General features: G+C 42.1%; 1 protein-coding gene across 1 annotated transcript in view; it reads right to left on the bottom strand.

Annotated features, from left to right (window-relative positions):
- diaph2 (diaphanous-related formin 2) overlaps positions 1–16,445 on the bottom strand; it is a 902,507-nt gene that overhangs the window by 142,981 nt on the left and 743,081 nt on the right. The window contains exon 28 of the mRNA XM_060927624.1: positions 13,534–13,626. Coding sequence (XP_060783607.1) covers positions 13,534–13,626 — 93 coding nt within the window. The remainder of the gene's footprint in view (positions 1–13,533; positions 13,627–16,445) is intronic.

The raw sequence follows: 16,445 nt of genomic DNA, 5'->3' as shown, positions 1-16,445 counted from the left end.
TATATATATATATATATATATATAAAATGAACCTCCCATACCTTTGTATGGGAGAACAGCATGCTTTTGTTTGGCCTTTAAAACTTGTGACTATTTAAGGATAAATAACATTTACGGAATATATTGTTAATTTTGTGCGGTGTTGTGATGAGTTTTTACTTTAAGGTTATGTCAGACAATACACCAAATTCACGGGCGCCGTGAATTCAACACCAGTCCGTGTGTTTTGCTGTTGCTTCTAGCTCACTCACTGTTGGTTCAATCAGCTTGAAACTCATGATTCCCACCTAGGGGTATAATCTCTCACGTTGACTTGATATTCCACTAAAATCAGCTGAACACTTTGCTGTTTAATGCCTGCTAAAGATCGGATCACTGAGGAAAATTTTGTATCCTTCCTAAAAATCAATGCTTTTCTCTATATATATGAGAAGGTGTACAAATATCAGTAATACTGTTTTTGAAGAGAATTAATAAAAGTTTGACCCTCTTATACACAGTGCATTTGAGCACCACCATCATTCGTCATGCTTGGTGTCCACAATTTAAAGTGAACATACCTGGTAAATTCTGGCTTTTCTGTTTCAACACAAAGGATGTGCCAATTTCATTGATGTATTATTTTTAAGTCTTCTCAGTACGTAATTGTGATATGCAAAAAGAAGCCTTTATATGTAATTCTTACCCTGATACTCAAAATTCTAAATCTCTTTATTTTTGGCTTTTTGGTCTGTTAATTTCTGATTGAGTTTTTTTTTTTCTCATGAATGGAAAATTAAACAAGTGGAAAATGATTGCTGGCTTGTGACCATGGCAACGGACAGAAATGGAAATTTTATAAAACACTGGATTTTCAAATGTTCATAACTTTGTTTTTTTTTGACATATTGACAAACTTAAACAAGTTTTCAATTCAGATCTTCACTCTTTAATTTGATATATTATGACAACTACTTTTAAAAAATGGCCTGGCATTGCTTTTATATATATATATATATATATATATATATATATATATATATATAAAACACACACACAGTGGAGGAAATAATTATTTGATCCCTTGCTGATTTTGTAAGTTTGCCCACTGGCAAAGATATGAAGAGTCTATAATTTTAAGGGTAGGTTTATTTTAACAGTGAGAGATAGAATATCAAAAAGAAAATCCAGAAAATCACATTTTATAAAATATATAAATTGATTTGCATTTCGTTGAGTGAAATAAGTATCTGATCCCCTACCAACCATTAAAGGCGTCACGCAGTGGCAATAAAAGTCGCATTATTCTGCACCAGAATGCTTTCGAGATTCTAAATAAATTGACCGTCGATTTTTCAAAAGCTTCCCACGGTTGTAATCGGTCCTTATTTGGCCATGCCCATCACTTGAAAATTTTCCGCGTTCGCAGCGCCCCCTCTCAGTCAATGGAACAGCTGCGTGACGTCATACCAGTAACCACTCGGTGCAGTTGCAATGGCGGACACACCAGAAAATAGGAGCGATGCTGAGGAAATTAGCTTTGATTTTACCGATACAGAAGAAGAAAATGGCCCACAAGTAGAGATTTTGACAGCTGAATGTCCTGGTGGTATCCAGCCTTACAGATTTGAACCTGAGCGCTCATCTTCAGAAGAAAATGAGGACGGTTCTGACGACGACAGAAACGAAGACGAGAATGAAGAAGACCGGCGACTTGAAGACTTGTTTTGGTTGGTTTCTCTGACTAAATCACTACTTGTGTGTATTTTTAAAGACCATTTTCACTTGAATTAGAATGCTGTGTGATTAATCTATGATTATGTGTAATACTGATAGCTGTAGGGGGTGAAAGTATAGCTAGAAAGATTGAATTCTAGCAACTTGACAGCTTGCGATCTCGCGAAATGCAGTGGGCCTTCTGATACAGTAGACCCCTTGATATTCCAGTTTTCATCATTTTCCTTTTATTGCGGTTGATTTTAACTTGATATTCAGTATGTTATAGGCTGGGAGTATTGAGCTTTGTATTGTATTGTTTAGTAAACGTACAATCGTCAGTAATAAGTGATAATTATTAGTTAAAGGCAGCTCTGTGGCATAAATCTTTCAATTAATCTTCTGTCATCCATTTGCTAAAATTATGTGCCACATATGTTATCAAGACAACACTTCATGTGACAAAGAAAGATATGACAAATACATAAATGTATGAAAATAATTTTGTACAATTAATGATTGATAGAAACACTTAAAACGTGTGTGGCAGCGGGGGCGTGGTCAAGCGCCTGTCTGTGACAGGAGGGCGGAGCCAGGGAAGGCGAGTGGCAGAAATCACTACACCTGACGGTAATTAACCTGTGTTTTGTGTGTTTTCCCAGTAACCGCGCCCTATTTAAGGAGGCAGAGCTCATCCCGGGACAAGAACACAGTGTGTGTTTCGCTGTCAGATTAAAACTGGCGGTTATACTGAAAAGCCGATGGAGCAGCGCGCGGCGCGCCTCCTCCCCGTCCTGATGGGAGAGGCGCAGCTGGCCGCGCTATAACTCCCCGCCAACCGCCGGCTGGCCTACGCGGACCTTCACCGGGCCGTCCTCCACGGCGGTTGGCGGGGAGTTATAGCGCGGCCAGCTGTGCCTCTCCCGTCAGGAGGGGGAGGAGGCGCGCCGCGCGCTGCTCCATCGGCCACCCCGAGGCTTCGGCGACCTGCTCGAACAATGTGAGAAACGCCTCGGGGTCGTCTTGCGGGCCCATCTTGGTCACGGTGAGGGGAGACGGGCCCGCGGCCGGGGCGCTGGTGAACCCCGCCGACGCGAGATGCCGGAGCGCCTCGCGATCTTCCTGCTGGGCCAGCACCAGGGCTTCGAAGCGCCGCTCTTGCTCCTTTCGGAGCGTGACGAGCGCCTAGTGCTGGCTTTGCTGAGCCGTGGCGAGGGCGTGGACCAGGTCCGCGAATGGGGAGGATTCCATGGGGCTGCGAGGTTGGTGCTCCACCTTGTCCCGGGTTTTGGCACCACTGTAGAGCTCTCTGAAGTGTGCGTGGAGCACAGAGGACGGCAGGACAACGCTTCAGATGCAAATAGGTTTTTTATTGCCAGACTTTTCAGTATAACCGCCAGTTTTAATCTGACAGCGAAACACACACTGTGTTCTTGTCCTGGGATGAGCTCTGCCTCCTTAAATAGGGCGCGGTTACTGGGAAAACACACAAAACACAGGTTAATTACCGTCAGGTGTAGTGATTTCTGCCACTCGCCTTCCCTGGCTCTGCCCTCCTGTCACAGACCGGCGCTTGACCACGCCCCCGCTGCCACAATGTGTTTTAAAAAAATATTTTTTTTTCTATCAATACCTAGCCATGACCTTGAAATCAGATCCATTGATAACAAAAGTCACAAATAGTGTTCAGTGTTCGTTGTTACAGCCAAACACAATACACCGATTAGGCATTTTGTATCACAGAATATTAATACATCATTTCATAGTGTTTTGAGTGTTCAAAACTATCCACAAACTGAATAAATCCACAAAATCCGCAATGTAAACAACTCTGGTAAACGCACGCTATAGAGAAAACACGGTGACAGGCCAGCATCACCCAAGGGAGGTTACTGGTATGACGTCACACACAAGTTGACCTAGTTAACGGCTGGCTGCCTAAATTTGGCTGTGCGCGTCAACTTTAAATGCTTGTAGCGGGCGCATCGTGACACTGAGATCGCGGGAAACCGAGGGGCTTGAATAACCCACCAAACCCGACATTTTGACACATGATATAGCCTGATTGCTGAAATTACCGCACGACGCCTTTAAGAGTTCTGGCTCCCACAGACCAGTTAGACACTCCTAATCAACTCGTTACCTGCATTAAAGACAGCTGTCTTAAATTGACACCTGTATAAAAGATACCTGTCCACAGACTCAATCAATCAATCAATCAATCAATCAGACTCCAACCTCTCCAACATGGGCATGACCAAAGAGCTGTCTAAGGATGTCAGGGACAAGATTGTAGAGCTGCACAAGGCTGGACTGGGCTACAAAACCATAAGCAAGAAGCTGGGTGAGATGGAGACAACTGTTGGTGCAATAGTTCGAAAATGGAAGAAATACAAAATGACCATCAATCGACCCTGGTCTGGGGCCCCACACAAGATCTCACCTCGTGAGGTATCAAGGATCACAAGAAAGGTGAGAGATCAGCCTAGAACTACATGGGAAGAGCTTGTGAATGATCTTAAGGCAGCTGGGACCACAGTCACCAAGAAAACCATTGGTAACACATTACGCTGTCATGGATTAAAATCCTGCAGTGCCCGCAAGGTCCTCCTGCTCAAGAAGGCACATGTGCAGGCCCGTCTGAAGTTTGCCAATGAACACCTGAATGATTCTGAAAGTGATTGGGAGAAAGTGCTGTGGTCAGATGAGACCAAAATCGAGCTCTTTGGCATTAACTCAACTCGCCGTGTTTGGAGGAAGAAAAATGCTGACTATGACCTGAAGAACACTGTCCCCACTGTCAAGCATGGAGGTGGAAACATTATGCTTTGGGGGTGTTTCTCTGCTAAGGGCACAGGACTACTTCACTGCATCAACGGAAGAATGGACGCGGCCATTGGGTGCCATTTTATGTAACGATTTTCCCTTATTAAAAGTTTGCCGGGGTGCCAGGCAGCTTAAAACTGCCAATAATTTTTTTTTTTGGAAGTGAGTTTCAGTCACATCAGGTCGGAAAAACGTCACAAGATTACATGTATGAATGCATACAGCTTAAATAGCAGGAAATGCACATGTACCCTTTTTTTTATCAACAATTCAGAAATTTGCAAGGCAACACACAATAATAATACATAAACAAAAAAAGAATACTCAGCAAGCAACCCAATTTCACGCTTACAATATATTGTTCAATTCACCCAAAAGTTCGTTTCATAATAAACACAGTCATTCCGCACAGACACAGTCTTTACATCCACAATCAATAGAAAAAACCCAACCCCCCCCCCCCCCCCCCCCCCCCGCAAGTCAACTCTTCAAAGACGGAGCAGCAGTAAAAATGAAGAAAAATAGTCAGTGTTAGCGCCAGTCAGTGTCAAAAAGCCTACCAGATCCGTAGCATAGCTTACTCCAGTCCAGGATTTCAGCAGCAAGCAACAACTTTCCTCCTCTGGTATAATCCGTATTCCAGGCAGACAACAGAATTATCGGTTAGTTTTTTTTAATATTGCATAATCCACAGAGAAGCGGTTGGCCCCAGGACAACGGCATCGTGACAACTGGCGACAAAAAAAAACACACGGGGGAAGCTCTCCAGAGACATCTAGCTGGATACTTGGCTTCACCATTAAGCCGACATCTTCTTCGTCTTTATACAAAAGTGGGGAGGCCATTTAGCGCAACAGCGCCACTCCAATATGTGGTTGATCTAGGCATTACACTAAAAAACCAGAGAAATCTGCCAGAATGCTTCGACAAGAATAAACTTCAGGAAGGCGCCTCACTCAAAGGGTGGCACCCCTCCGTTGCACTCTTTTCAGCCATGGCCCCATATCCTTTGTTTGCTGATGAAACGGATCTACTTAGCATTGTCTGCCGTGACGCTTGTCTTGAAGGGGGGGAGAGACAACAGCTAATGTCGCAGTTGAATCAGAACCGTGATGTGTGTACCAATGCTTTGGGTCAAACCAATGTGCTAAGCCACAAAATTTATGTCATGCAAAACATTCCAATTAGGCAAAAGCCTTACCGTGTTTCTCCGGTGAAACAAAAAATCATGGAAGATCTCATTAAGGAAATGTTGGAGGCAGGTGTCATTGAGCCTTCATCTTCGGCATGGGCGTCACCGGTAGTTCTAATACCCAAGAAGACTGGTGGATACCGATTTTGTGTGGATTACAGAAAATTGAATTCAGTTACTCACACCGATGCCTATCCCATCCCACCAATCCAGGAAATTCTTGAGTCCCTCAGTGGAGCGGTGGTCTTTTCCACTCTTGACCTCAACAGCGGGTATTGGCAAGTCCGAATGGATGGAAGTTCTCAGGATAAAACGGCCTTCATAGCCCGCTGTGGTCTCTACCATTTTAAGGTTATGCCTTTTGGACTCAAGAACGCCCCGGCTAGCTTCCAGCGATTAATGGAGAGAGTGTTGGGTGAACTGCGAGGGAAAATATGCTTTGTTTACCTGGATGATATACTCACCCTCCATAGAGCAGCATTTTCTGGACATCCAGGCTGTCCTTGATAAACTGCGAGAAGCCCACCTCACAGTGAATATGAAAAAAACTCACTTTTTCCGTCCCTCTTTGAAGTTTCTTGGGCATGTAGTGTCCTCAACCGGCATCGCCGTCGATCCTGCCAAGACCCAGGCTGTCCAGGAATTTCCTGTTCCTAGGAACCTGAAAGAACTCCAGAGGTTTCTTGGAATGGTTGGGTGGTACCATCGTTTTGTACCCAATTTTTCACAGCTTGCAGAGCCTTTAAATGCACTTAAGAGGAAGGGCGTGAAATTTTTCTGGACCCCCCAGTGCCAGGCCTCCTTTGATGCCCTAAAACAGCATCTGGTCTCTCCACCCATCCTGGGTCACCCCAACCTCAGTCTGCCATTCACTGTGTATACTGATGCAAGCGATGTTGGTCTGGGGGGCGTGCTTGTGCAGCGCACTGGATCAGGAACGGAAGAGATCTTGGCCTTTGCTAGCCGAGCCCTAAATGCAGCTGAACGCAATTACTCAGCCACGGAAAAGGAGTGTTTGGCAGTGGTATGGGCCCTTGAAAAGTGGAGATATTATCTGGAGGGCAGACATTTCATTGTTGTAACGGATCATTCATCTCTCATCTGGGTCTTTAAGACCCAAAAACCAAGCACCCGTCTCATTCGTTGGGCTCTGAGACTGCAAGAATTCTCCTTCACTGTGGAATATCGGAAAGGGAAGTATAACACCGTACCTGATGCCCTCTCCAGAGCTCCAGTTACACAGCTTGAGCTAACTGCCCTGACATGTGCTGCAGTCAGTTCTGCAATGAAGGAGGACCGAGAGGAGCTGCCTATAACTGATGATGTTCTTTGGCGAGCCCAACAAACTGATCCAGAGACCATGAAAGTCTATGATGAAATCTCGACCTCTGGGGATGTGGCTGTTAGCCGTGCCACCAGATTTACCATCATTGAGGATAAAGTGTTCCGGGTGGTCACCTTACCTCACAAAACACTGTACCAAGCCTACATTCCAGAGGGCCTTAGACTCCAGCTCCTTGAGTTTTTTCATGCAAACCCCTTGTCTGGCCACTTGGGGCGGTTTAAGACCTGCAAACGACTACAGGCTCTGGCGTACTGGCCCAACCTTAGTGTTGAGGTGAAAAAGTTTGTCCAGGATTGCCACACCTGTCAGCTGTACAAACCTGAATGTAGGCGCCCCTGTGGAAAACTTGAGCAAACCGTCGTCAGCCGGCCCTGGGAGATGTTAGGTGTGGACTTGATGGGTCCGTTACCCAGGAGTTCAGCCAACAATATTCACCTAGTGGTTTTTGTGGACTACTACTCCCGTTGGGTGGAGTTTTTCTCTCTTCGTGCCGCCACAGCAGAGACGGTGTCTCGGGTCCTTATCAAAGAGATTTTGACTCGCTGGGGCGTTCCGGACTACATTCTGTCAGACCAAGGGTCTCAATTTGTCTCTGACCTTTTCCAAAATGTCTGCCGTCAGTGGGGACTTCTGCACAAAATGACAACGGCATATCATCCCCAGACCAACATGACGGAGAGAGTAAATCGCACATTAAAGACCATGATCTCCTCTTATGTTGGCAACCACCACAAGCAATGGGATAAACATCTCCATGAATTTCGGTTTGCATTAAACACTGCAGTTAGTGAGTCTACAGGAGTGACCCCTGCAGAAGCTAACCTCAATCGGCTACTCCATGGACCCCTGGATATGTTGTTGCAGCCTCGGGGAAGCAGCACTCCTGCATGTTCTCCGGATAATCCAATCTATAAAAAGGCTGCAGAAATGAGCCAGATGAAAAGCTATGTGGATCAGAAGCTAATTAAGGCTCGGGAGAAACAAAAGGCTCATTATGATAAATCTAGGAGGGATGTGCTCTATGAGGAACAGGATCGAGTCTGGATGCGTTCACATCCTTATTCCAAGGCAGAAAAAGCCTTCTCTGCCAAATTAGCACCCAAATGGCAAGGACCTTATCGCATCGTAAGGCGATTAAGCCCTCTCAACTATGAGATTGTTTTGGAAGAAACTGGTGAAGATCTCAGAGTGACGCATGTGTCCCGCTTGAAACCTTGTTATCCTACTGCTAAAGAAATGGAAAAAAATCAGCGAACCAAATTGTTGCAGCTCTTTATGGAAGAAAGTGAGGACGAAGAGTTCCTTGGATTCAATTCCACTCAGGTTGATGATGTTAAAGATTCTTTTCAACTAGGTCCTCCTTTCTCTAAGCTTGCTGATCCTATGACAAAAAATTATTTTATTGATAGGAAACGGGTATGGGAAATTCTTGCGGAGAGCAGTGACGATGAAGACTTTTTGGGATTTCTGCGCGAGGACCTTGATTAACACGCCTTACCATATGGTGCGCCTTTTTCCAGGAGGGGAGGAATGTAACAACCTCTGCCTTTGAAAATGCCATAGTTGTTTTCTGAAGTTTATTCTTGTCGAAGCATTCTGGCAGATTTCTCTGGTTTTTTAGTGTAATGCCTAGATCAACCACATATTGGAGTGGCGCTGTTGCGCTAAATGGCCTCCCCACTTTTGTATAAAGACGAAGAAGATGTTGGCTTAATGGTGAAGCCAAGTATCCAGCTAGATGTCTCTGGAGAGCTTCCCCCGTGTGTTTTTTTTTGTCGCCAGTTGTCACGATGCTGTTGTCCTGGGGCCAACCGCTTCTCTGTGGATTATGCAATATTAAAAAAAAACTAACCGATAATTCTGTTGTCTGCCTGGAATACGGATTATACCAGAGGAGGAAAGTTGTTGCTTGCTGCTGAAATCCTGGACTGGAGTAAGCTATGCTACGGATCTGGTAGGCTTTTTGACACTGACTGGCGCTAACACTGACTATTTTTCTTCATTTTTACTGCTGCTCCGTCTTTGAAGAGTTGACTTGCGGGGGGGGTTGGGTTTTTTCTATTGATTGTGGATGTAAAGACTGTGTCTGTGCGGAATGACTGTGTTTATTATGAAATGAACTTTTGGGTGAATTGAACAATATATTGTAAGCGTGAAATTGGGTTGCTTGCTGAGTATTCTTTTTTTGTTGATGTATTATTATTGTGTGTTGCCTTGCAAATTTCTGAATTGTTGATAAAAAAAAGGGTACATGTGCATTTCCTGCTATTTAAGCTGTATGCATTCATACATGTAATCTTGTGACGTTTTTCCGACCTGATGTGACTGAAACTCACTTCCAAAAAAAAAAATTATTGGCAGTTTTAAGCTGCCTGGCACCCCGGCAAACTTTTAATACGGGAAAATCGTTACACCATGTACCGTAAAATCCTGAGTGACAACCTCCTTCCCTCTGCCAGGACACTGAAAATGGGTCATGGATGGGTCTTCCAGCATGACAATGACCCAAAACATACAGCCAAGGCAACAAAGGAGTGGCTCAAGAAGAAGCACATTAAGGTCATGGAGTGGCCTAGCCAGTCTCCGGACCTTAATCCTATGGAAAACCTATGGAGGGAGCTGAAGCTCCGAGTTGCGAAGCAACAGCCTCAAAACCTTAATGATCTAGAGATGATCTGCAAAGGAGTGGACCAAAATTCCTCCTGACACGTGCTCAAACCTGGTCATCAACTACAAGAAACGTCTGACCGCTGTGCTTGCCAACAAGGGTTTTGTCACCAAATACTAAGTCTTGTTTGCTAGAGGGTTCAAATACTTATTTCACTCAAAGAAATGCAAATCAGTTTATATCTTTTATATGAAGTTATTTTCTGGATTTTCTTTTTGATGCTTTGTCTCTCACAGTTAAAATAAACCTACCATTAAAATTATAGAATGTTCATTTCTTTGTCAGTGGACAAACTTACAAAATCAGCAAGGCATCAAATAATTATTTCCTCCACTCTGTGTGTGTGTGTGTGTGTGTGTATATATATATATATATATATATATATATATATATATATATATATATGTATATGTGTGTGTATATATATATATATATATATATATATATATATATATATATATATATATATATATATATAAACTATAACAAAGCTGGACAAAGTACTCAACTTCATTACTTCAGTCAAAGTACAGATCCCACTGGTCAAATGTTACTCTAATACAAGTGAAAGTTATTCAGTCAAATTTTTACTTAAGTTAAAGTGCTGAAGTATTTGCTTTTAAAAATACTTAAGTTTCAAAAGTACATTTTCTGTCAACGCATTGTTGTATTATTGCCACAATGCTTACAAAATTTAATGCCTCTGAAGCAACCACCTGGATTTACTGATGAGCTTGTAGAACCTGTAGAATAAACACCTGATAGAATATTACAAAATTACACAACTGAACTGGAAAAGAGCCATTGTAGGGTGTTTTTTTTTCATTTTAACATTCCTCCCCACCCCCACAGAGCAGCATGGTAGTGTTCTGACCCAGCTCTGGCAGTGTGTGCACACATGTATATGTATGGTAATCAGGAACACTGCTTTAAGCAAGACCAAAAAAAAAGTACAAGACCATCATCTGACATCAAAAAAAAAATTCCAGCAATTTGTTGTAACTGACTAGTACAATACTGTCCATCTCACAGGTCTCATGTGTGCACATGTGCAAGTGTATGTATTCATGCACATATGAATCTGCCTGTGGTATAATGGGTGGTTTAAATTAGATTAGATAAAACTTTATTGATCCCTTTGGGCGGGTTCCCTCAGGGAAATTAAGATTCCAGCAGCATCATTACAGATAAACAGAGAAAAGAAATAGAGAAAACTTCTAGATAAATTAAGTGTTTACATATTAATTTTCATATATTTACATATTAACGTATTTAATGTTAAGCTAGCTAGTCAGTGAAGCTCCACCTGACATGCTAGCAAAATCATATTAGATAGGTAAGATTACTAGAAAAGAGAAATTTCTAAATTTTATTTATTTGGCAAGATTATGCTCAAACATTTCTGAAAGCACTTCAGATCAGTTAACATTATTCATGTTAGCGTAACTCCGTTTTTACATGCTAACTACCAGTGTCCAAGTTAACTAGCTATGTGTTATCGTTAGCCGTGGACAAGGCTATGCCAACTTCAAAATCTATAGAAAGTCATTTGACTAACCAGACTGCATAGGTCTTGCAACGTTATTGCTAGCTCTAAAAGCACATAAAACTTCATTGCAAGCTTCCTCTTGGAATAAAACGTTGACATACCTCAATATGCTTCCGCAGGTCAGACAGCAAGTTTTTATAGGCTGTGATGTGCTCCATTTTAGGCAAACAAAGCAAACATTTAAAACGAAACAACTCTTTATTACTTTCAGAAAACTGAAACATGGGTTCTAGCTATAGAACCGTGTGTGTGTTTACTCCCCAGAAGTACTGCCTCCTTCCATTCTGCCATCAATTGATCATGTTAAATAATGCTGCAGAAAAATCACTGAATTTGATTTTATCCAGTCTATGGACATGACATGATTTACTGATAGGCTGTCTCAGTCTCACCTGCGAAAAAAACAATTACATTTTAAAAAATAAAAGAAAAAAACATCCACTTTCAAAGCCACTTCATAGGACCTTGATAGAAATGTAGTGGAGTAAAAAGTACGATATTTGTCTTTCAAATGTAGTGAAGTTAAAGTCATAAGTTGCCAAAAAAATTAATACTCAAGTAAAGTACAGATACTCAAAAAGTGTACTTAAGTACAGTACTCAAGTAAATGTACTTCGTTACTGTCCACCTCTGTGTGTGTTTGTATATATGTTATGGAAAAGCTAAATAAATTAATTGTGTTTAGGGAAAAAGAGTAATAATAAGACAATGAAAAATAATAGAGTTTCAAGATCAATCCTAATCCTTATGTTTTTAGTGTAGTAGGTTGATCAATCACTTCTATCCATTAATTAAGACAAAAAGTAACAAATCAATCCCCTGTTCCAAAAGCTTTAATTAGTGCAAAAAGTCTCTATTCAGCACTTACTCAGTTAAACTTCATTAACATGTGGACCATCTCAGGTCAGGAGCAATAAATGAGTTTTACAGTGGAGGCCTGCAAACATAGCTTCATTGCATTACCATGATTAGCACCTGGCCACTGATGCCCCTTTTCCACCAAAGCAGCTCCAGGGCTGGTTCGGGGCCAGTGCTTAGTTTGGAACTGGGTTTTCTGTTTCCACTGACAAAGAACTGGCTCTGGGGCCAGAAAAAAACAGTTCCAGGCTAGCACCAGCTCTTTACTGGGCCAGAGGAAAGAACCGCTTACGTCAGCGTGCAGGGGGGATGAGTTGTTAAGACCAACAACAATCGCAAGACCGCGAAAGGTCGCCATTTTTAAGCGCTGAGAAGCAGCAGCTGTACAAACGCGAAGTCATCCATTATTGTTGTTGTTGCTTCGATATTCGCGCCAAGGTATATGCAAACGTAGCGACGTAACTGACGTATACAGCGACGTAATGACGTGGCTCCCCTTAGCACCACGAGCTATGGAAAAGCAAACTGGTTCTCAGCTGGCTCGCAAGTTGAACGAGTTGTGAACCAGCACCAGCACTGGCCCCGAACCAGCCCTGGAACTGATTTGGTGGAAAAGGGGTATGAGGGGTCCAAAGGACTTTGATCACCTGTAACATTCATGAAATGAAAAGACTGCGACTAAGAGGGAAAGATAGAGGTGTCAAACATAACAAATTTCAGGAGTTTGAAACCAGTGACACATTCTGGCAAACTACAGTCCATTTTTCTCCATGCTACCCACATGACAGGGCAGCATGGAGGGAAAAAAAAACTGAAAGGGATGGAGGGCAGGGGAGAAAGAAGAGTGAAGCAAATTAACTTGAGAAAAGAAAAAGATTGCCAGAAAGTTCAGACTTTTTCTCTGCTGTTCTCTTGCCTTATGTCGGTTATAGTCAGATGTCAGAAAAAGAAGAAGCAGAGCATAGGATATGACAAGAAGTGAGGGTAAGCTACCCTCCCCAGTGGCATCTGCCTAGCTGGGTCTGTCAGGGGCAGCTTCACCAAGACCATCAGAGCCCCACTGAGTGGTAGACAGGTTTGATACGGCATGGCACTTCACTTATTCATACCCTCTGATTAGACCTGCCTGGCATATGGGAACATAGAGTTTTGAATATGAGAGAGGAGGAAGAGATGGCTGTGCAATGCAAGAAATTTAGCAGTGTGCAACACATCAAAGAGACTGGAGTGATTTACTAATCAGAAATATTAACCTTTATGAATGGGTGATAAGTAAATGCTTTGACACATTTTTCAGCAGATGCCCGATTCTTTTCAGATGCCTGTTAAGTGTTGAACCAGGTATTTAAGGGAGGAAGCAGGAGTTTTTCCTATAGGATTTCTAATGGGTGGATTCGTACCAGTGCGTGGGGTTCTTTTCCTGCGGTCACGGAAGGCTGCACCAGACTGCAGAGCCTCCATCAGGCTGTCCATCACACCTGTCTCATCTCCATCTATGGGAGAAAGAGGACACAAAGGGAGAGGCAGTTAAAGCTTAGTCATTGTGTAGAACACTAATATAGGCCAACACACACACTCTCTCATCTATTTGGATCTTCTATTGGCACAAATATTAATACAGCTAATTAATGCTATGCCACAGATAAATTCTAACCCCAAGCTGAAGCTCAGTAACCAAAAGGAAACACGCACACAAAAGCATGCACACACAAGGATTTTCTATTTAAATATATTTTACGTAGTATAGTAAGATTCTGCCATGTCCATCACTACATGTAAACATAACTTAGCTGTTTTAGCAAGCATCCCAAATTACTTTAATTGTGCATTGCTAAATCTTCTTTATTCACCTGGCTATAATAAAATTGTCATATATTAAATGTTGTAAGTTCAGATTAAAAACCAAAGAAAAGCCCAGCAAAAAAAAAAAAAGCCTCTTAATAAAGTCACATTGGAATGGCATACAGTGCAGCTCAAAGCTATAGCTGAGTAACACACAGACAAGAGTCAGAGAATAAAAGTGCTTGCTGATAGCCAATGATGGATATTCTTTCTGCTCAGGGGAGCCAATTGCCCTTTACCAAGATTTAGTGTGGAGCCAGTCAATACTTAGGATTTCTTTTGAACAGTGGGATGTGCCTTGAAAACAGATATCTCCAAGAAGAGCTATGCAGTTGCAGGGGAGAAGGCTGGAGATCAGAAAGTCACTGAGGCCATGGACTAGGCCTACTGAATGTAGAAACCTCAGGGCAGAATAGTACTAAGTGATATTAAATAAACATATGCAGTTTTGAGATTTTTAAACATTTAACGCAGAATGCAAAACATCCATCACCCAGGAGCTCAAAAATCACTTCTGGTCCTTTGTCTGGGCCATGTAACTAAACCTTAGTCCTATTAATGAGTGTGCTGGTTTCATCACAGTGGTCCAGCAGACCACATTATTTTAAACCAAAAACATTAGAGGTCCAATATTATCAATTCTCTGCAAACATAAATAAGCTGCTTTGTGTTGCTTTAAGCAGTGGAATCAGGCATGGTAATCAAATATTTTGTGTTCAGACACATTTGAAGCAGGTGATACTGAGTAAAAAGGAAATTGAAGTTACTCATTGTTTAAAAGGTGACATGGTTACATAATTTGTTTAATAAATGGCACATACTATTTACGTGGTTGCAAAAATAGAAGAGTGCACTTTATTTGTATGACGCATCACAGACCATGCGGAATGAAAATTTTCGTATTTAAGCTAAATAAAAAATGTTTAAGAATGGTAAACAAAATGCAAATATGATGAGTTTTATACTTGAGACCCTTTCCAGGGGTTACATAAAAATAAAAAAAATGACAGCTTGATGAGAAGTCCAGATTTAAAAAGTAAAATAAAGTAGTTCTTTGTGAATAAAACCTAGCAAAAATGAGCAGGGCTTATGGTAAACTGCTGCCCTGTAATGCTATGCCTGGTTTTAACCAGGGCACACTTTTCAATTGCACGTCCCCACCAACGAGGACACCCAACTCACATCTTTTGCATTTAGGAGCAGGTAAATCTTTTTAAGAGACAACATCGATGCTTCAACAGTGGAAGCTTCTTGACAGCTACTTCTTCATTTCCTTCTTCTTGGAGACCTAAGCATCACGGGGGAATCTGACATTTTGATCAATTTGTCCTACTTTTCCCTTAACTGTAGCCCAATTCATCTTCTGTGATGGGCAAGACTAGAGTCTTAGTGGGCTCAGTACAGAGCAAGACTTTCACATACAAGGAAACAAAATTACTAAAATGGGAAGCATGCTCCCAAGTGACCTGAAACTGCTCCATTAGCAATGTCCAATTGGGCCATACTTCCACAAAAGCCAGCCAGAACTCATCATGTGAAATGGAGAGAACAGAAAGAAAAAAGGGCTACACTCCCTCTCTAATCACATGCTTCCCTGGATATTTTTTATGTATTTAAAATACGAAGGAAAAAAGTGACATTTTATAACCAAATTGGATGTTTAAAAAAGTAATGAGCTATTATTAAAAATGTCTTGTGTTCTTGTTATCTTTATACTGACTACATTATTTTGATTTGTTTAAACAAGGAGGAGGAGTGCAGCTAGTGGGGTAAATATCTAGCAATCCAGGAATTGTGCGAGTGTGCAGGTATGCACAGCCCAGGCAAGCCAAGGTCATGCAGAAAGTCATAAAACTTCTGGTGAGACACTCAACTGACTAGAAAGACTGATATTTAATGATTTCTGCATCATATGCAACTACATACTCATCCCAAACTTTCCTTTCACATCAGCTCAAGGACTTTTTATTAATGCCTCTTTGCTAGTGTATGCATGATTGAGTGGTGACTGAGTTCACTTGCGCTGCAAGATGGCTGCACTGACGAGCTCAGAGACATCTCAGTAAATTAGTGTTTATTTACTTTTTATTATTGGCTCTTTTTGCACACACAGTGCTATCATGCATTCAGTATGACCGACAAACTCTCTTAGAGTTGTGACCACCAGCCAGTTTGGACTTGAAACCAACTTTTGATATCCTGGACACTGCACTCCCCCAAGTCTTTTGTTTACTCGTGCAACACCAGAGGAAAACAAAGAAAGGGAAGCATGCCAGAGTTCTGTGCCACTCATGAGAGAAACAACATGCCTCCTTTGCCCAGCATCCTGCTTGCTAATGTACAGTCCTTGGACAACAAACTGGACAAGCTACACACACGGATTAAACACCAAAGGGATATCAGAAACTACTGTGTTTTGGCGTTTTACAGAGACGTGGCTAGAGCCCTGCATGCCCAACTGTGCCAGAGG

Source organism: Neoarius graeffei, chromosome 8 (assembly GCF_027579695.1).
Source record: "Neoarius graeffei isolate fNeoGra1 chromosome 8, fNeoGra1.pri, whole genome shotgun sequence".
Lineage (NCBI taxonomy): Eukaryota > Metazoa > Chordata > Actinopteri > Siluriformes > Ariidae > Neoarius > Neoarius graeffei.
The sequence above is the reverse complement of the archived record's forward strand: the minus strand, read 5'-3'. Positions and strand labels throughout refer to the sequence as shown.